This window comes from Carettochelys insculpta, chromosome 8 (genome assembly GCF_033958435.1).
Source record: "Carettochelys insculpta isolate YL-2023 chromosome 8, ASM3395843v1, whole genome shotgun sequence".
In the NCBI taxonomy this organism is placed as follows: Eukaryota; Metazoa; Chordata; order Testudines; family Carettochelyidae; genus Carettochelys; species Carettochelys insculpta.
In genome coordinates, this window is record NC_134144.1 from 24,080,705 (window position 1) to 24,102,318 (window position 21,614).

General features: G+C 49.5%; 1 protein-coding gene across 7 annotated transcripts in view; it reads right to left on the reverse strand.

Annotated features, from left to right (window-relative positions):
• The window catches only part of FAM171B (family with sequence similarity 171 member B), a 119,831-nt gene that overhangs the window by 36,518 nt on the left and 61,699 nt on the right, over nt 1-21,614 (reverse strand). For 2 of the 7 annotated variants that reach the window (XM_075001646.1, XM_075001645.1), the window contains exons 7-8: nt 21,454-21,577; nt 20,284-21,089 (exon numbers count right to left, since the gene is read on the reverse strand). In XM_075001646.1, coding sequence (XP_074857747.1) covers nt 20,284-21,089; nt 21,454-21,577 — 930 coding nt within the window. Of the gene's footprint in view, nt 1-15,527; nt 16,439-16,658; nt 21,090-21,453; nt 21,578-21,614 lie in introns of those variants that run through there. The other 5 variants (XM_075001644.1, XM_075001643.1, XM_075001640.1 and 2 more) reach the window with 4 other exon arrangements.

A 21,614-nucleotide genomic window follows, 5' to 3' on the forward strand; every position in this document is an offset into this window, starting at 1 on the left:
ATGTGCAGCATGCCCTTGAAAGGACTGCTGGCGACAGGCGTGTATCCTCGTCAAACATCTGGTGCATGGCGTAGTGTTTGGCGAAAGTATCGTAGGATGACCAAGTCGCCGCTCTGCAGACGTCTCTCAGCGTGATTCCCTTGAAGAAGGCCGTCGACGCTGCCATTGCCCTAGTGGAGTGGGCCATGGGCGAAACTGGCAGAGGAGTCTTGCAAAGCTCATAGCATAGTCTTATGCATGACACAATGTGGTTTGAAATCCTCTGCGAAGATAGGCCTTCCCCTTTCGACCTGGGAGCGATGGACACCAGGAGTCTGTCCATTTTCCAGAAAGGCTTAGTTCTATCGATGTAGAAGGCCAGCGCTCACATCTAATAAGTGCAACCGTGCCTCTTTGCTCGAGTTGTGAGGCTTAGGATAAAACGAGGGCAATACTATGGGTTCGTTAATGTGAAGTCTGAAGAGACCTTTGGAACGAAGGCTGGGTGTAAGTGCAAGACCACCGCCTCCTTTGAGAACACCGTGCAGGGTGGTGTGGACATTATGGCTGCAAGCTCGCTCACCCTGCGAGCTGACGTGATTGCCAGAAGGAAGGTTGTCTTCATGGTAAGTAACCGAAGGGGAACCGCAGCCAATGGCTCAAAGGGCGGTCCCGACAGCAAGTGGAGAACCAAGTCCAAACTCCATGACGGCAGTATCTGTTTCCGAGGGGGATACAGGTTTGCCGACACCTTTAGGAAGCGCGTGACAACAGGATGGGCGAATATGGTTGATCCCTCCTCTTCATGTCGAAAAGCTGATATAGCCATGAGATGAACCTTTATGGAGGACAGAGAGAGCCCCTTTTGTTTAAGTTCTAGCAGGTAGTCCAGAATCATGGTTATAGGGGCGTCCAGAGGTGTGAACTGCTTGGAAGAGCACCAAGAGGAAAATCGCATCCACTTGTGCTAATAAGTCCTTCTAGTGGAAGTCCTCTGACTACACTCCAGGACTTGCTGCACTCCCTCTGAACATGTACTCTCTAGGGCACTGAGCCATGGATTAGCCATGCCTGTAGGCGGAGTCCCTGTGGGTGCGGATGCAGTATTGACCCTCGAGCCTGTGTGAGGAGGTCCGGTACTGTCGGTAGGGGAAACGGCCGGTGCTGTGCCATGTGTAGAAGCAGTACGAACCATTGTTGTCGATCCCAGGTTGGAACTATGAGTATCATGCGTGCTCTCTCCCTTTTGGCTTTCTCCAAGACCTTGTGTATGAGTGTTGTGGGAGGGAACGCATAGAGTAGAGGGCCCTTGCATGGGATCATGAAGGCGTCCCCCAAGGATCCCTGTCCTATGCCCGCTCTGGAGCAGTACCAGGGACATTTCTTGTTGTTGTGAGTGGCGAACAAATCGATTTGGGGAAACCCCCATCTGTGAAACACTCGGTGAAGCAGGTCGGGACGGATCTGCCACTCGTGCGTGAGCGCAAAGTGTCTGCTGAGTTGGTCTGCCTTTACGTTGTGGACACCCAGTAAGTATGAAGCTCTTAGGGTTATGTTGTTGGTAATGCACCAATTCCACAACCGGACCGCCTCTGCACAGAGTGCACGAGATCTGCCCCCCCTTGTCGGTTTATATAAAACATGGTGGAGGTGTTGTCGGTATTTACCCCGACTACTTTCCCGTGCAGATAATTCCAAAAATGTCTGCATGCATTGAACACTGCTCTGAGCTCTAGTATGTTTATATGCAGTGTCTTCTCCACAGGGGACCATAGACCTTGAGTGACTTTGTTGTCCATGTGTGCCCGCCATCCCGTATGGGATGCATCTGTTGTAAGGAAAACAGTAATTTGTGGTTGGCGGAAAGGCACCCCTGCTAGTAGGTTCTTGGGGTTTGCCCACCATGTTAGTGACCTTCGCACCTCCATTGTGGGTGATACCATCCTGTGAACGATATGAGTGGATGGTTTGTACACGGACGCTAACCAATGTTGCAAGCCTCGCATGTGCAGTCTGGCATTTTGTACCACAAACGTGGTGGTGGCCATGTGCCCCAGTAACTGTAAGCATGTTAGGACTGAAACAGTGGGGCTGTATGTTATTAGTTGTACTAGAGACTCGATGGTGCGAAAACGGGCATCGGGCAAATATACCCTTGACGCAACAGAGTCTATCCGAGCTCCTATAAATTCTATATTTTGTGTGGGCTCGGTCTTTGACTTTGAGAAGTTGATGATGAGGCCCAGTGAGGTAAATGTGCTTGTGGTGATGCGTATCATCTGTAAGACCTCCGCTTGGGAAGTTCCTTTTAGTAGGCAATCGTCCAGGTATGGGAAGATGAAGACGCCTTGTCTGTGCAGGTATGCTGACACGACCGCCAGGGTCTTGGTGAAAACTCTGGATGCCGAAGAGAGATGAAATGGAAGGACTCTGTACTGGAAATGATCTTTGCCTACTATGAACCGGAGGAAGCGCCTGTGCGCCGGATGAATTGTGATATGGAAATACGCATCCTGTAAGTCGAGGGCTGCAAACCAGTCTCCATCGTCTAGTGCCGTGATTATGGAAGCCATTGTAGTCATTTTGAAGCATTGTTTGCGCAGATATTGGTTGAGGGCCCGTAAATCCAAAATGGGTCTCCAACCTCCTGTCTTCTTCTCTGTCAAGAAGTACTGGGAGTAGAAACCTTTGCCCTGAAATTGTTCCGGCACTCTCTCCACTGCACCTGTGAACAAGAGGTGGTCCACCTCCCGTTTTAGTTCCATGAGGTGAGAGGGGTCCCTGAGAAGGGGCGTGGTGGGAGGATTTGGTGGTGGTAATGATTGAAAGGGGATTGTGTACCCTGTGGCTATAATCTCCAATACCCATTTGTCCATGGTGATGCTTTTCCATTGAGGGTAGAATGGCTTGAGTCGATGATGAAACGTGTTGAGATTGGCACTGAGAGACGGTCTTGGTTTCGCAACCCCCGACATACCCATCAAGCCTGCTGTCTTATGTTTTGTCCGGAGGAGGCGTGGCCCTGCTGTGGTCGACGTCTAGGGGCCTTGTACTGTGGTGGCTGTTGTTGGTGCCCCTGATCATACCTCTGTTGAAAATGGGTGCGTTGTGGTTGATAACTATAACGCCGTTGTTGAGGGTGGAACTTCTTTCTTCTGTATGGCGGGGTATACATACCCAGAGTCCAAAGTGTAGCTCTCGAGTCTTTACTAGAGTGCAAGACTGAGTCAGTTGATTCTGCGAATAATTTCAGTTTGTCAAAGGGAAGGTCTGCGATTTTTACTTGCAGATCCTTGGGAATGCCCGACGTCTGAAGCCACGACTCCCTGCGCATTACCACCGCAGTGGCTGCGGCATGAGCCGCTGTGTCCACTACGTCCAAGGCAATCTGAACTCCTGCTCGTGAAGCTGCGTATCCTTCTTGTATGATTGCCTTGAGGATCAGCTTTTTATCCTCCGGAAGAAAGTCCATGAGGGCGGTAAGCTTAGAATAATTGTCGAAATTGTGGTTCGACAAATGGGCAGCGTAGTTAGCTATCCGCAGCAGCAGGGTAGATGATGAGTAAACCTTTCTGCCGAGGAGGTCCAATTTCTTTATATCCTTGTCTGATCCCCCAGATTTATACTGGGACGTTTTGGCTCTGTGTTGGGAGGATTCAGCCACTAGCAAATTTGGCTGTGGGTGACTGAACAAAAACTCCATGCCTTTGGCAGGGACAAAGTACTTCTTATCTGCCCTCTTGTTGGTAGGAGGGCTGGAGGCTGGAGTCTGCCATATGTTAGTAGCTGCCTCCATAATTGCATCATCCAATGGTATGGCTATCTTAGAGGAAGCTGGAGGTCTGAGGTTTTTGAGGAGCTTATGGTGTTTCTCCTGTACCTCCGCCACTTGAATGTCCTGAGATTGAGCCACCCTTTTGAACAGCTCTTGAAATTGTTCTAGGTGATCTGGGGGAGAGATGTCCCCAAGAACGACCGCTTCGTCTGGGGAGGATGAGGAGGCATCGCTATGATATCTCTCCTCCAATTCCTCTGGATCCTGGCCGTGTTCATATGGTTGCCCTTTTGAGGTTTCTAAATGAGGTTCAAAATCCTTTGAACCAGCCTGACTGGGAAACTTGTGGTGTTCCCCCAGGTTGAAGCTGTATACTATGATGTTGACGAGGCGTTGACGGGGATCTATGACAAGATGCAGAACTCCTGTGTTGATATTCCGTATAATAGTGGCGGCCACAGCAACAAGGGCAAGGTCCTGGTGATGGGGACCTGCACCACGACCTGAAAGTGTAAGGATGATGTAAGGAATGACGTGATCGTCAAGATGACAGACATAGGAGGAGATCCTCTGTGATGATATTCATAGGGATCTCTGCTGGAAGATGGTGAAAAATGTCCAAGTCCAGGAGATGGTCATTGAAGAAATGGAGATGGAAGCCTGTGGCAGGCTGATGGCGTTGCTGCTCGCTGAATCGCCAGGGTGGGGCGCGGTGATAATGGCAGCGCAATTACCTCAGGGGAGGGGCTGCGGTGCCGGGTCTTTGCTTTGGCTTTCCCCTGCTCAGGCACCGCAGGAAGTCTGATCGGTGCCGTGCTGAGTTCCACTGCCCCCGGTGCCGTGCTCGGTGCCGTCGTCCTCGGTGCGTTTTGTCCGGCCCCGTCGGGCTCCGTGCCGGGTGCTGACGCTCCGGTGCCGTCGGAGCCGAAAGGCTCAGTGCTGCAGCAGCCGGTGCCGATCTTTCCAGTGCCTGTATGGCCTTCGGTGCCATCTCCTTAAGAGCCGGAGGCCCCTGTACGGGTACATGCGCCGCGGCCTTCCCAGCAGAAGAGGCCAGCGGGCCCGGGCCCCTTGTTTCGCTCGTCCCGCTCACAGAGGTAACTGGCAGGGATCGAGCTGGTGAAGCCTTTTTCTTCTTCTGCACAGAGGAGGTCAAAGAGGCAGCCTTCCTCTTGTGCAAACCTGAAGAGTCCTCCTTATGGGGCTTTTCCAATGTGGCAGGCTGAAGGGCCTTGTCAAAGAGAAGCATTTTGAGCCTCATCTCTCTATCTTTCCGAGCTCTAGTTGTTAATTTAGAGCAATGAGAGCACTTCTGGGGGACATGGGCTTCCCCGAGGCACCGGATACATTTACTGTGCCCGTCTGAGGCAGGCATGGCCTCCCGGCAGGATTCACACTTTTTAAAACCCAGAGACAACATTGTTAGTCTTTAAGTCTTTAAGTTCTTAAGTGCTAACAGAGCACTTAGCAGTCTATTAACCCAACAATCAGCAACCGTTAACCGTTGAAGGTTATCGAAATAGCGGGCCCGCCCGAAGGCGGCCGCCTTAGTCCTTAGCTCAGTCTCTTGCCTTTAAAAAACTATATACACAGTAGAACTAACAACTAAATGACAATTAACTATAAGTAGTAAGAACGAATAAACGGAGTTTATCTGTCTCAGGCATTAGAGCCGGAGAGGATTCCGTGTGCAGCCGTTGGCAGTTGAGAAGGAACTGGCGGGGACTGGATCACACACGTGACCGTAAGTGTGCAAAGGACTGACGCACATCGATGCATGTGCAACCCGACAGAGACTGCTAAAGACTTTTCCGAGCTGCGGCGCCAGGGCGAGCCTGACACCTACGGTGGAGCACTCACGGGGACCACTCGAAGAAGAAGGGATAACACTCAGTGGTACTCCAGGCCCTGGTGGACACGAGGGGCCGTTTCCTGAATGTGTGCATGGGGTGACCGGGCACGGCCCATGATGCCTGGGTGTTCTGGAATTTGAGGTAGGGATGCTGTATGCAGGAGGGCACATATGTCACCCCACAGGAGCTCCCACTCAGGCACATCATGATGACCCCCTGCATCGTGGCAAACGCCATGTATCCCCTCCACCTGTTGGTCATGCAACCCTATACCGGACTCACCATGCTGGCCCTGGACACCTTTTAACAGTTGCCTCAACCATGCCAGGGGCACAGTCAAGTGGGCGTTTGGTAGGCTGAAGAGGAGGTTTCACAGTCTCCTCACCAGTCTGCATGTCAGCCGCCCAAACGTCCTCACAGTCATTGCCACCAGCTGTGCCCTCCACAACCTTGTGGAGGGTCAGCGGGAGCCTTTTATCCAGGGCTGGGCTTCGGACTGTTTATGAACAGCCGCCCGCTACCCCATGCCACAAGGCCCAGAGCCATGTGGTGAGGGTCCGAGAGGCCTTGCGCCAGGCCTTTAAGCAGAGCCTGCCCTGACCCTCCCAGCCACACTGCACCACAGGCCCCTCCAGTCCCCCACCAAGCACCAGGGACACAGGGTTAGGGTGGGAACAATAAACTCTACTTTAGGGAATAAATGTATTTGAGAAGATGAAACAGAACAATGTTTGAAACTATTTAAGTTGCATGGGAGGAACGATCCACAGGGCGCAGGCAAAGGGCTAGGTGGTGGGGCTGAACTGGGGAAGGGGGGCTGGTATAGGAGAAAGGTCAGTAACCCAGAGGCATGGGGGGCTGAGAGCCGCATCAGCCACAGCTGCCCGCTACCCTGGGTCTAGGGCCCCCTGCAGGGCTGTGACGGAGCCAGAACTATAGGGAGGTGAAGCTGGGGTAGGGATGCTACCAGCTCGGCCTCCACATGACGTGGGGGGTGGTCCACTGGAGCTGGGCCAGGTGCGCCCGCCTTAGCTACCAGCCACCAAGCCAGCTTGATGCAGACAGCTGGTGACAGGTCCACCACACGCTAGGCGGCTGCTGGAGGGGAGGCTGCGGGCCAGGCTGCTGAGGGGGTGGGAAGTTGGGCAAGGTGGGCAGCCAAGGCCTCGGCCACAGCATCCAGGCTGCCAGCCAGCTGTGCCCACATGTCCCACTCCATCATCAGATAGTCCGAGAGCACACCGGTTGTCTCCCGCACAACCGCCTGGTTCACGGCTGCCTACTCGGCCCTCCAGTATCATCTCTGGGAGGCCCTGCCGCAGCAATAGGAGGATGCAGACTGGGGCAACGGGCAGCCTCCCTGTTGCCTGAGGCCCACTCTGGTGGGCTATGCCAGCTTCCTGACGATGGACCTGTGGAGACAGAAGGGGACAGGGGATGGCCTGTGGGTGCTGGGTCCCACCCCAAGTGGGATGGGGCCATCACTCCACTGGCCCCCACCCCACCACACACCTGCCACCCAATGGCCTGTGAGCCCCGGGGGATCCCGGGTGCCCAGATGTTCATGCCTGGTGAGGATTGGCCCATGTTCCCTCCCTCTCCCCTGTCCCAAGGTGTGTGGACTGTGGGGCCCAGCTCCAGCCCTTGCGACATCCCGCTCGCCCCGTACATACCCGCTGCAACCACCTGAAGGTCAGGTAAGGCACGGTTTGATGAGGATCTGCTGAGTGTCTTGGAGGGGAGGGCAATGACAAGGGTCCCATCACAGGAACCCTCATCATCACCCTCGGTTTCAGCGGGCTGCTCTCCACAAAGGGGGCTCATGGTGCTGAAGGGGCCCATCTCCTTATCACTGTTCACGGGGGGACCAGCTGTGTGGACCAGGTGCTCCAGGGTGGCTTCCTCACTTGGCCCCAGGAGCCTGTGCAGCTCCCTACAGTGGGGGCAGTGCACGGGCTGTGCCTCTGACTGGCTTGCAGCGGCCCAGGCTTTCACGTACGCCTGCCTCAATTCTTTGACTTTGATCCTGATGGTGCTGCCAGAGCAGTCAGGGTGGCTTTGGGCAGCAAGGCCAGCCAGTCAAAAGGCCTCAGCATTCCTCTGCCGAGTGCTGGTTTGGCGAAGGACCTCCTCCTCCCCCCCACAGAGCAAGGAGGTCCTTCAGCTCGTCCTCGCTCCAGGAGGGTCCCCCTGCTTACACGGCCCTGGCCTGGGCAGTGGTGGGGCGGGGTCCTAGCATGCTACCATCATGGCCAGGGAGTGCAGAGGCTGGGTGCTGTGTTGAGTGGGGGTGGTTCAAATGGGAGCTCCTGCTGCCCCTGCTTGTAGCACAGTCTCACCTTCCTGACTGGGGTTGCCAGGGAGCTAGTTCCTTTAAGGTGACTGGCATAGACCACAGAGCCCTGCCTGGGCTGGCCAGACTGTCTCTGTCCTCCAGGGGGACTGCCTACTTACTTCAAAGTAAGGAGTGCAGAGCATATACACACACTATTCTTCGAAGTTCAACTTTGAACTAAGCCACTACTCCATTCCTGGGAATGAAAGAGCGACTTTGAAGTTAGCCTCTCTTACGTCAAAGTTAACATCCAAGTAAGGAAAATCATGTGTAGATGCTATGCTCTGAATGCTACTTCGAAGTAGCATCTTACTTTGAAGTTAACTTCGATGTAAGTTTGTAGTGTAGATGCAGCCTAAGAGAAAATGATCCAATAAAAGATATTACTGCACCCACGTTCCCCTAATGTACTTGATACACAGATAATGTGCCTTTTTATGTATAGAGCATGCCCTCCTTTATCCTAATATCCTGGGATCAAGATAGCTTCACCATTACTGCACACACCATGAACTGCCTTGAAGTGTGTTCAAAGGACACTTTGATCACTCACCTATGAACCAACATATGATCTCATGAAGTCCAAACATGCAAAATACACTACCTATATGGATAGTAACAGAGAGAGTAAGCCGTGCTAGTCTATACACTATCAAAACAAAAAGCAGTCAAGTAGCACTTTAAAGACTAGCAAAATAGTTTATTAGGTGAGCTTTCGTGGGACAGACCCACTTCTTCAGACCATAGCCAGACCAGAACAGACTCTGCAGTATAAACACTACTGATCCATGTTGCTACAGGAAATCTAAAATCAAGCCTAATTTTCTGGGGTCCGTTACGCTAACAAACCAAATCGGAGAGTATCAGCTGAAATGCACTGGTATACATCCTTGAAAGGTGTCACTTTGTATTGTTCCATCTTGCCTGATAAACCAGAAGTGCACAAGTTTTGTTTTGGGTGCAAGACAGCATCCCCTGCTTGCTAGGGTGGGAACCTGGATTCAGTCACCACAGCCCATCAGCTAGATGTACTAACCAGGTCAGTGCACATCCCAGGCAACTTCCATTAGCATGAACTAAGCCTTCCAACAGATTAAACTATTGCAGGGGGTGGGGATGGGTGGAGTGAATCCCAAATTTGATGCAAAATGATCCTTTGTAGGAATAGCAGAATGCTTCATGGAATGGCTCTGAGCTTACAGAGATCAAACAAGCCATTATTTTACTGTGTCTTGTCACTACCATTCATGAACCATGTACAAAAGGTTTGAGTAATCAACCCTTTTCTTTTCTGCAGACTGGATTTATTTACAAAAAATCACAATGGAATCTACAGCCTAGCATTCATCAGTAGCAAACTGCTGTACAGACATAGTGACATGTAGAAGTATACTCTCAGTATTGACTGGTCTATGACAAATCCATTCCTCTCGAGGGAGTTTACCTGCTCTATTACTGAGTACATTAATAGCATTGCCCCGCCACAATTATCTGAGTGGAAAAATAAAAATAAAACTACAGGTTGAAACCTCTTTAGTTAGGCACCCTCAGGACCTGACCAGTGCTGAATGCAAGAATTTGCTGAACCACAGGTCAATACTGTCTAGCAGCATTACCAGCACTTCCACTGCTTACTGGGCTTGTTGAAGACATTTGCAGTAAGTCAGAGCTAAATAACAGCACAGAACACTGAGAGCCAGGACTGGTGGCTTTAAACAAACTTCATGGGACCACAGAAACCTGGCCACACCCATGGTAAGTGGTCATCCAGCTAACTAAAATCATGCCGGATTATGAATATTGCCAGATGAGACAGTGCTGGATTAGAGAGGTTCAACCTGTACGTAAAAATTGCAGTCAGCCCAAATAATCAGACACAAAAATATATTAAATAAATAAAATAATTGCTTATAAGGCTCATGAGTATGTATTCTGGAGATAATAAAGTTGGATTTCTGTGTACATACGTATAAAGTTTAGTATTTAACTAAAATTGCTGTCAGCATCCTACATCTGACTGATCAGCACATATAGAAGGTAATCATTTAAGCCACCTCCAACCGTATGACACTAGTTTAATGTACATACTTGTACTCAAAATAACTTGTTTCTGTTTCTTAATATTGTTAAAAATCTCTTAGTGGGGGTTTTTGACATTCCCACCCTCAGGGTGTACTGCAGGGTCTCCTTCCATGTGTGGCCGTGCTTACCACAGGCAAATCGAAGTTTTTATCTCAAATATGTTATTAGAAATGGGTTTACTTTTCAAACCACCACACGTCCATTCACTTACATTGAGGGAATGACCATTGGAGCCCCCTAACAGTCAGTTACAATCTAGCTTTACCACTCTATTGTCAGTACGGTACAGCTACCTATAGAATCATGATGAACTCCTGTATTAATAAATACACCTGAAACGTTTAGAAGTCCAGCGGACCACAGGACTTAAGTCTTCAATCAGGTCCGTTCAGAACTTTGAGCCTCATGAATATTAATGGAGGGGCTCTATAAAAGACGGCCCATACAAGGGTTGGGGTCCCAGTTGACTCATTTGCCCTCTGCCTGCTCACTTCTTCACTGCTCACTTCTTGGGAGCCAGGCAAAGAGAGAAACAGGAGGAAGGAAGAGAAGAAGAGAGCTGAATTTGCACTAGCTGAAAACCACTAAGGTGTGTGGTGTAGAGCTTTGTCTCTGTCCGTTTATTAACAGAGCTGACCTTGGCAGTGGCATCGAGCCTTGTCTCCGCCCACCATTTAAATAGCAACAATAGACATCAAGAACCAGACGCAAGTTGCAGTGGGTGGCTCCTGCCCCCGCTGGCTAGCGGTTGAACTGGCCCTCTTAAGGGGGCCCTGCACTCGAGTCAGCGTGTGAGGCGGTAGAGCCCCACTGCCAACAGCAAGGGAACTGGTCTCCCTACAGAAAAAGAATTGCGGCTCAGTTCCCCACTATCCTTTATTCTGATCTGTGTCCAACCATTGACTTTAAACATTTGATAGCAACAAAGACTTTCATTTCCTTAACTGTATAAACTTATAGTTAAACATTAGAAAGGTTTTGTTAACAATATTATTACTGTTAATATAAGGTAGGACAAGTATAGGATTAAGGATAAATAGATACTATTTAGTTAGATTAATAGATATTATTTAGTTAGGATATTTAGAAAAGAAGGATTTTTTTGCTTAATGTCGTTATCTTACTCCAATCAAAAATAGTATTCTTAAAACAGTTAGTGAAACAGATAAGGAACTAGAGAAAAGAATACATATATATTGATACCATCGAGAGAGAACAGCGCCCCACTCAAGCTAACCATATTGATAGTCTCAAGTGGGAGTAGCGCCCCACCTGAGCTAACTACAGTAATTAGGTTCAAAGGTAGCAGGGCCTCAAACCTACATAAATAGATTGTTTGGAAAGTAACAACCTTAAGGGTTAGTTAAAGGTATCAAGAAGAAAAAGCAAAGGATTTGCTACTTTTACATTGACACAAAATTTGGCAGAGTGCCAGTCCTTTGGGCCATGCTTGGCAAGTTCTGTATAAATACTAACTGTAATCTTATGTATCCATGTCTGTGAATGTGACACAGTAACTGATACCAGTGACACTAAGAGAGAAATCAAACCTAAGGGTTAAAAGATACAGGTGACAGAGCAAATAAACTCTATTTGTTTTGATCAACTTACCTGTTTTGTCTTCATTTGCTCTCGAGTATGCTGTGTGTTGAATGGTGAGTTCCACCTGACACCCTTTCTAGGTATTTTACCTGTGTATATTCCTAAATTTGGCACCATATCATTTTTAACTGAACATCCACATTTTTTGGTCTAATTAGCCAGACACTTTAATCTTTCACCATAACGACTTTGTATAAAGGGGAACTGTTTGTGACAGTGGCACAGATCACCAGGCCATTATTAGTGCCAGGACCTGATCCTCTCGAGGGGCTCGCGAGGTAACGGGACTCGGGAGGTGGAGCGCAGTGAGTGGGGCCGGCTCTTGCACACTTGTACGCAACAAATATATGGTTTTCAGTTCTCTTAAGAATATTTTGTTTGTTTAAGATTACTACCTCTGTGTCTTTTGAACAGAAGAATCTGTGTCCTCCCAAAGATAAACAAAACAGCTGTGTCTACACGTGCACATTATTTCAAAAAGACCATCCCTCCTTTGAAAGAGCAGAGGGAGTGTCTACACATTATGCAGTCTGTTGATCGGAAATTGGAGGAACGCAACCCAGATGTTGAAAGCCAGACCCCAATCCCATAGTGGAAAGAACACCTCCCCATCAAAAAACAACATCAAAAGAAGACTAGTGTAGATGCTCCAAATGAGTTTGTTTCCTGAAGGTCAGAGAAACCCCCGGTAAAACCCTGGCAATTCCTTTAGGGCAGGCCACCTCCTTTCACCTAACAAAGGAGGCAATTGAGCTACTGAAATAGGCAAAACACTGGAGGGGATACGCAAAGTCTGATTTTGAGGGAAACGCAGCTTGTCACTAATATTATATTAGCTTCAGTGGAAAACCTGGATCTGTGTTTGCAGGAGTGAACAGAACTGATACAACTATAAGAGCACTGATATAGTGACAATGATTCATAAGCTTGACACTCACATAGTCTTAAATGTGTATCTGTTTTGAAATACGGTTGATTGTTTAACCACTATGAATCCATCAGAAGAAAAAAAAATCATTCACAGGATGGAACTTGATAAAGGATTCTATAAAACATTTTTATACAAATAATTAGCTAAATAACTGAAATATTACCAAACAACACACAAATGTGGCAAATACCCATCCTCAGCTGCAAGGCAGATTATGTGCATAATCTTTAAGATTTATTTTTCTGTTGTCCAAACAATCATAGAATGCTAGGACTGGAAGGGACCTTGAGAGGTCATCAAGTCCAGCCCCTTGACCTCATGGCAGCACCAAGCACTGTCTGGACCATCCCTGATAGACATTTATCTAACTTGTTCTTAGATATCTCCAGAGATGGAGATTCCACAACCTCCCCAGGCAATTTATTCCACTATTTGACCACCCTGACAGTTAGGAACTTTTTCTTAATGTCCAACCTAAACCTCCCTTGCTGCAGTTTAAGCCCACTGCTTCTTGTTTTATCCTCAGAGGCCAAGAAGAACAAGTTGTTTCCCTCCTCCTTATGACACCATTTTAGATACTTGAAAACCGCTATCATGTCCCCCCTTAATCTTCTTTTTTCCAAACTAAACAAGCCCAATTCTTTCAGCCTTTCTTCACAGGTCATGTTCTCTAGACTTTTGATCATTCTCGTTGCTCTTTTCTAGACCCTTTCCAATTTATCCATATCGTTCTTGAAATGCGGTGCCCAGAACTGGACACAATACACCAACTGAGGCCTAACCAGCGCAGAGTAAAGTGTAAGAATGACTCCTCGTGTCTTGTTCACAACACACCTGTTAATGCATCCCAGAATCATGTTTGCTTTTTTTGCAACAGCATCACCCTGTTGACTCATATTTAACTTGTGGCCCACTATGATCCCTAGATCCCTTTCTGCCATACTCCTTCCCAATTGCTTCCCGTTCTTTTTAGCTACGTCTACACATGCAAAAGCCTTCGAAAAAAGAGGCCCTTTTTCAAAGAGTGGGAGGAGCGTCTACACGTACAAACCCGTCTTTCGAAAGAAAATCGAAAGAATGGGGCTCCGAAATCAAAATCTTAACCCCGATTTCGTATCAGGACGATCTCTGCCTTTTGAAATAATAAAATCGAAAGAGTACACATGAAGACACTCCACAGCCCACTCTTTTGAAAGACAGGTCCGCCATGGCGCCAATCAGCTGGAGCGTGGGGTCGCTCCAGCGGGCAGCAGCAGGACTCTATGGTCCCTGCTTTTGGCTGCCTTAAAGCCCCACGCACACAGGAAACCCGTGGCAGGAAGCTGAGAGCATGCTCAGAGCAGGCTGTACATGTGCTCCAGCCACACGCTCCAGCACCATCATGGCCAGCAGCCAGCCTCCCTGTGAGCCCCAAAGCCCCCCCACAGCCTCCTGCGGGAAGAGAAAAAAACGAGCCCCCTCCTGGACAGAGCGGGAGCTACGGGACCTCCTCGGCCTCTGGCAAGACAAAGTCCTGCGGCACATGGGGGGGAAGGGGCGGAATGCTGCGGCCTTTGCCTGCCTGGCCACAGGCCTCCAGGCCCACAACCACCCGGAGCGTACCTCAGAGCAGGTACGCTCCGAAGTTAAGGAGCTCCAACAGGGGTATGCCCGGGCCACGGATCAGGCTGGACGCTCCGGGGCAGGTTCAGCAACTTGCCCCTTCTACTGGGAGCTCCGTAGTATCCTGGGGCCCCAGGAGAGTCCCCCCCCTCCCCGCACCGCCTTCCTGGACACCTCCAGGGAGGAGCTGCAGCCGCCCGAGGTGGAGGAGCAGCCCGGATCGGGGACCACGGACTAGTCAAGTGAGGAGGGGGAACTGACAATCCTGATCCCCTCCTGCTCCTCCAGCCAGGCAACTGAGGCCCAGGCATCTCCGGATATTGCTGGGGGACCCTCTGGTATGTACAGGGAGGGGCACACACCTAGTCGGGGGGGGAGGGGGCGGGTGACACAACAGCTAGGCACCCACACATAAGACCGCTGGTCCCGGGCTGTACACAGGCCAGCCCCCACATGGGATGCGGTGCCCTGTGGTGGCACATCAGCCACACCCAGCAACCGCCCTCAGTGGACAGCGCTGTAAGCCGCGCAGGGGTGGCGGCTGGTCGGTGCCCAACAGTGCCCAGGGCCCACATATGGCAGCCTGGGAAGGGCCTCCTGCAGGAGAGACCCCTGGAATCACACCCAGGCTGGGAGGCCCAGTCTTGGGGGAAAGTGGGAGGAGTGGGTCGGTGCTCCCTTGGCGGGAGGATCAGTGTTCCTTGTGGGGGCCCAATGGGGTCGGCTCAGGCAGGCACACCACAGCCGAGTCCCATCCATTTGGGGCACACTGCTGACATGCTCTCCTCCTCTACACACAGCCGCACCATCTGGAGGCCGGGACAGCCCTGCACCATCTCTCATGCCAGAGAGCCAACCAGCAGCTCCTGTCCGGACGCCACCCCAGGCAGGGCGCCGTAGGGACCGTGGCTGGATGGCCCCCCCGGAGACCTGAGGAGGACCCAGCCACCCCGTGGCAGGCCAAGATGGCTGAGGAGCACCTGCACCTAGCCCAGGCCGACATGGAGTGGTGGAGGGTGGCCTGGGATAGGATGCTGGACATGCTCCATGGTATCAGCCGGGCCGTCTGAGACCACACTGCCACCGTGGCCCAGCTCCTGGCCCCCCAGAGGACTCCCGCCTCTAAGCCCGCCCCCTGCTGCTGCCACCAGGCTCACCCCGTCACCGTTACCTGCCGGTGGTACCCGCACCTTCCCCCCCCTCCACTAGGGACCCCACATCCAGGGGAGCAGGGGCCGACAGGGCTCAGGGCCCAGCACCCCTGCCCCAGAATGAGTGCCCCCCTTCCCCCCATCAGGTTACATGCCCCCCCGCCCCCCTCCAAGTTACATGCCTCCCCCGCCCCCCTCCAAGTTAGGTTCCCCCATACGTAAATAGCCACAAAACACATTTTTTTTTCTTTTTTATAAAGTTTGTTTGTTGTTCACCACCCTATGCTGTGCTCCTTGGTGGATGGTGGGTGGTGCATGTGTGGGTGCGGATGGCAGGGAGGGTAGGTGATGGATGTGCGTGGGATGCGTGCGCGTCAGAGGCGGCCTTCAGCAAAAGCCTGCCTGAAGGCCTCCCGGATGCAGTGGCCGTCCTGGTGGGCCTGGTGAATGGGGGCGATGCTCGGCTGCTCGTAGAGAGTGCCATGTGGAGGGCCCCCCACCCCCCAGGGACATAGGCGTCTCCCTTTCCCTCCACAAGGTTGTGGAGGACGCAACAGGCGCCCACCACTGGGGCACGTTGGGGACCCCGACCTCGAGGCGTGTGAGGAGACACCTCCAGCGCCCCTTTTAGGCACCCGAAAGCCCACTCCACCATGTTGCAGGCATGGTTGAGGCTCTCACTGAACGCCATCAAGGTGTCCCTGTGTAGGGCCTCATGAGCCACAGATGCAGGGGATACGCCGCATCTGTCACCATGCAGAGTGGCATGGTGACTTCCCCCACCACCGGGATCTCCCTCTGGGTGACAAATTTGCCAGCCCCCATGCAGCAGCAGAGGCCGGAGTTCCTTAACAGCCGGGCATCGTGGGGGCGGCTGGCCCAGCCCACGTAGAGGTCGGTGAACCGGCCCCTCACGTCCACCAGGGCCTGGAGCACCACCGAATGGTAGCCCTTCCTGTTCACGTACTGGCCGGCAATGCGTGACAGGGCGCAGATGGGGATGTGCGTGCCATCCAAAGCGCCGACACAGTTTGGGAATCCCAGGTCCTGGAAGCCGGCGATGGTGTTGTCCACATTCCGCAGGCGGACGATCCTATGCAGCAGCATGGCATTGATGGCCCGGACGACCTGCAGAGGGGGAAGGGGGACACATGCTGTAGTGTGGGTGTGGCAGCCATCACCCTCCGACCTCAGGCCCATTCTGCCCCACTCCCGTCCAGCCTCTTGCAGGGGAGGGTTCCCCTTGCCCCAGCCCCCCCCCACCCCCTGGCCCCACCTCACCTCCATAAGGACAGCCCCAATGGTGGCCTTGCCCACCCCGAACTGCTGTCCCACAGAGCGGTAGGAGTCTGGGTTGGCCAGCTTCCAGATGGCGATATTGACCCCTTTGCAGGGTGAGGGCTGGCTGCATGGAGGTGTCGTGGTATCGGAGTGCAGGGGCGAGCCAGTGGCAGATCTCATCGAAGGTCTGCCTCGACATGCGGAAGTTCTGCAGCCACCTTTCCTTGCCCCACTCCCGTAGCACCACGTGCTCCCACCAGTTGGTGCTGCTCGGGTGGGTCCAGAGGTGTTGGGGCACCCGGGGGGGTGCCCAGCAGCACCCCAGGGGGGGAGCCCCACAGCCCCAGGAGGACCTTGCAGCCACCCGATGAGCTCGGGTGCAGCTGCGGTGAGGGTGCACAGCACTGCCAGCAGAGCGTCCATAATGACGCCGTCCGCCAGCAGAAGCTGTCGCTGGGCTTCCATGAACACGAGTGAGTGGGCTCTACCGGGCAGGAACAGCCTGCGCAGCACTCAGCTCGTGAGGAGGGGAGGGCGGAGGGAGGGGCCCTTTAAAGGAGATGGCTGGCTGCTGCCCTGGAAGGGCTTGTCGGCCATGGGATCCCGTCCGTGGCGTTTCCTGCCTCCCTTCTTTCGAAAGGGAGCTTGGAGCCGTGTAGATGCTCTCTTTCGAAAGACCAGGACGGCACTTCGAAAGAGCGGATCGGAACGCCGAACTGAAAAATGGTGGTGGGGGCTGTCTTTCGATCGCCTCTTTTTCGAAAAATGAGCTTCGATTTTTGCCCATTCGAAAGGGCGCTTACGTGTAGACGCAGCTTGTGTGAGAAACTGATTGTTCCTTCCTAAGTGGAGCACTTTGCATTTGTCTTTATTAAACTTCATCCTCTTTACTTCAGACCATTTCTCCAACCTGTCCAGATCATTTTGAATTTTGACCCTATCCTCCAAAGCAGCTGCAACCCCTCCTTGCTTAGTATCATCTGCAAACTTAATAAGCGTACTGTCTGTGCCAATATCTAGATCGTTGATGGGGATATTGAACGGAACTGGTCCCAATACAGACCCCTGCAGAACACCTCTTGTTATACCTTTCCAGCAGGAGTGAGAACCACTAATAACTACTCTCTGAGTACGGTTATCCAGCCAGTTTTGCACCCACCTTATAGTAGCCCCATCTAAGTTGTATCTAATATCCTTGCATATTTCTCTCTGGCCAATTTGTTTTTTATAGTCATGTTCATGAGATTAATATACTCATGACATAGCACCACAGCATACTAGGTAAGGTCAGAAACACGAAAATATTATTAAGGTTTGCAAATTTGATTTGCAAATTCATCCAGTAAAAGAAGGAGTGATACAAATGGTCAAGAGATGCAGGTGTTCACGGAGTTTGATGGCAGTATTTCCCTTGCAAAGATGACTGCAGCCCAGATCCATAGTGTGCACACATATTTTGGTTCTCTTACTTTAGCTATATCTACTATCTAGATAAACATTTCAAGGAATTTTCTCCAAAAACAATTTTAAAGCCATCCTGTATAATCAAATTAACAAAGTCAAAATTCTGTGACCTATTTCTTCAGAGAAATATTTTAAAGATAACAGTATTTTATTTCATGTTCAGCACATTAGAAAATGTGTGTCTACTTTTCTGTTAGCCAAAGCTAAATCTATCACTTTGATACTATGACCATTTAAAAGAAAAATATTTTGACGGACATATCCTTCCTCTACACATATCTTAATTACATTTCATGCATTCACAACTTTTGGTATCTTTTTTATCTTAGTACTAATTCATAAGTCTCTCTGTTGTATTACTGACCAAGTTCAGAGCTCAACCTCTCTACGTTCAGAACTCTGAACAATAAAACAAATCAGGTTTTTTTAAGTCTCTAAACATCTCTGTGTTGCCTGGCCTACCACTAAAGGTAGATAAAACTGGCCAGAAAGGAGATACATTAGCCAACGTGATCTAGTTTACTATTTGTTTTTAAAAACGTTTAAAAGTGAATGAATGTAACAGTACGAGTCACTCCTTCTAAAAGTACCTTTTCTACAAAAAGCATCAATTGCCCATGTTTACAAAGGTATTTTCACTAGACCCCATGTATTAAGTTTTATCTTAAATATACCCAGGAATAAGTCAAGAGACTATGACAGAGTCAAATTTGACTTGAGTAAAACATGAAAAGGAAAATTTTTGCAGACATGAGCGTCTGAAGTAAATATCAAATCCCTGATTATTTCCAAGAACACACTGACACTACATGAAACTGCATACAAAGCAGTAATTTCTAGGGTCAGGATACCATGAAAACTTGGGTTTAAGTGCTATCCAATAACCCTTTTGTCACTCTAATTATGGACATGATCTTGGAAACACTTTAACATCCCTATGCAGTACTATACCTACAAAAAATAAAATACATTTTCCCCAGAGTACCTAAATTTCTAGCTGTGCATTCCCAGAGGCATCTGCCAAAATTTATTTTTTTAACAAAACCATAGAAGCATTTCTCACTGACAAATTCAGATTTTATATCCACTGTTCATTTGAAATTATAAACCTTAGTTCGCATATTCAGAAATGTAGCTTTACCAGATACTAGAAAACTATTTTGAGTATTTGCTCCTTATAAATCCAACATTGCAAATTTATAATAAGAAGCAAAGAGGAAAGAGTGCACAAACTGCTAGAAAAAGCAAGAACACTAAACAAAATGGCCACATCTACACAGGCAGCCTCTGTTGACAGAGGTCACTGGCAACAGGGAAAACTCAGCAGTATCTCTGTCAACAGATAATGTCTACACACAAAAACAGACTGAAAGAGCAAGTGCTCTGTAAACAGAGAGCAGCTAGACTGCCCAGTCCTCTCTTGACAGAATGGCTTACTGGAATCGCTGCAAACAGGGCTGCCTGGGGAGCTGGAAGCCCTCTCGGTCAACAAAAGTGTCTACATGGGCACTCTGTTAACAAAACAATGTCGAAAGAGGCATTATGCTTGTTCGGGGAGAGGTACAATGTTGCTGGCTGAACAGCTGAGTTTTCTCGACAAACTCTCGACAGAACATTTTAACCGTGTAGACGCTCGGTGAGTTTTGTCAACAAAAGCCCAGTTTTGTCAACAGAAGCTGCCCATGTAGACACAGCGCTTGTGTTTCAATTTATAGGAATGAGTGGTCTGTCCTCTCTCTTTTTCCAGATATTGGTTTGACTATCTTTTTTAGCCATAGCTGGTCTACCTCTTTTTTTAGCTGGAGAAGTACTGCACTCATGACCTTTTGTTGTGGGGTTTATTCGTGGTGGTTCTTCAGTGTGTTCTATGTCTGGCACACTTACTCCATCCAAGAGCTGTCTCACAGATTGATCATCAGGGCTACAAACAGTGGTCCCACTTTCACTGCTACTCAGATCCAAATCTTCCAGATAAAGAACCTTGGAATGATGCATGCTTTTAATGAAGGTTTTCTCTCTCTCTAGTTTTCGACTAGGGTGGTGCTCATTCATGTCCACCCCAGAGTCCAGGCTGGTATCATTACTTTCTGCTTTTCTGCCCTTTTTCAGATCTATAAAAGAATGCCTCACTTGAGCAACTGGCTTTCCATCCAGTGATACAAACCATGCTCTGGGGTGGGGGGATGTTTTTCCTTTAGATAGCTCCAATAACATTTGCTCAGAAATACCTTGAAGTTCAGATGAAAAGGGTGTCATAACTGCTTCATTCAGGGTCCCAGGGACAGAGACAGACTCCAGCAAATTATTGGTATATCGACTCCAGTTTGAAGTTTGTGAGGACAAGCCCTGTTGACCTTCTAATGCGACTTTCTCAACTCTGTTGACAGGGGGCTGCAGAGGAGAGTGCATTGGCATTTTGGGAAGTGTCTGTGTATAGCTGTCTCGATTCATGGACTCCCCCACTGGGCTGTAGACTATCTGCCCTTTTCTTGGCAAAGTAGCTGACCTGGCAGAATGTGGATGCTCTGGAGAGTGGAACAGGTCAGAGGTTTGAAGGACTGCAATAGGCTGGCTGTACATATGCATTAGTTGTTCTGGGATACGGGAAAGCCCATACATCTCTTTGTTCACTGCAAGGTATCTGCTTTGGTCCTGAATATCCCTGGGAGATTGGGAAACACTGCTGTTAATGTGCTTTGGCTGCTGTAACTGTCTAACTCCAACAGTGGGCTCCGACGACTGGGCTGAATTCCTTGAGTGACTGCTCTGACTGGATGATTGATGTGAAATATTTTCTGTATAGATTTTAAAATTGTCCCAGGCTTTTTTGTCCTCTGTTTCCACAGAAGTCTTTCTGTGAGGGCTGTAGGAAGAAACCTTGGGTATATATAATTGTGATTTATCCTCTAGCTTTACTGATCCCTTTGCAGAACTGAGGTGATTGATGCGAGTTGTTGATGTTGTCTGGTCCTTTTTTAAGACCTCCAGTTTAGTTGTGGTTTTTCCCCTCTTATGTGATTGGCCACATTTATCCCTATGTTTAAAAAAAAAGCAGGGGGGGGGAGACAGAATTGTAGGACATATGACAAAAAATACTAGCAATGATCACAGTATTTGTAATAAGCAAAAGCTTTCACGTAGGACTTCAAAGCCTAAAGGTATGATGTACAATCTGACAGCTAGTAAGTACGAATGTAAACCCGTTCTAAAACCATGGAAGTCATTTATGTGAGCACACTTCATATGAATATAGTATACACATACATTAATTAAATTTGAAAAGAGTTTAAACATACAAGCTGCCTAGGTATTACTAAGAAAGCAATTACTTCGTCTCAAAAGAGCCCCATTTGTTAACTTTAAACTCCAGTCATACATCCAGGTTTCTATTTCCTTACCTGCAGTAACAAAGAAGAACAGTGACGAATCCAATAATAATGACTACAGTACCTCCAAGTATAGCTGTAAGGAACACTGTGTGATAGGCTGTTATGTCCTTAGAAACTGCACTAATAATAGAATCTAGATTTTTCAAACAAAACAAAAACACAAATTAGAT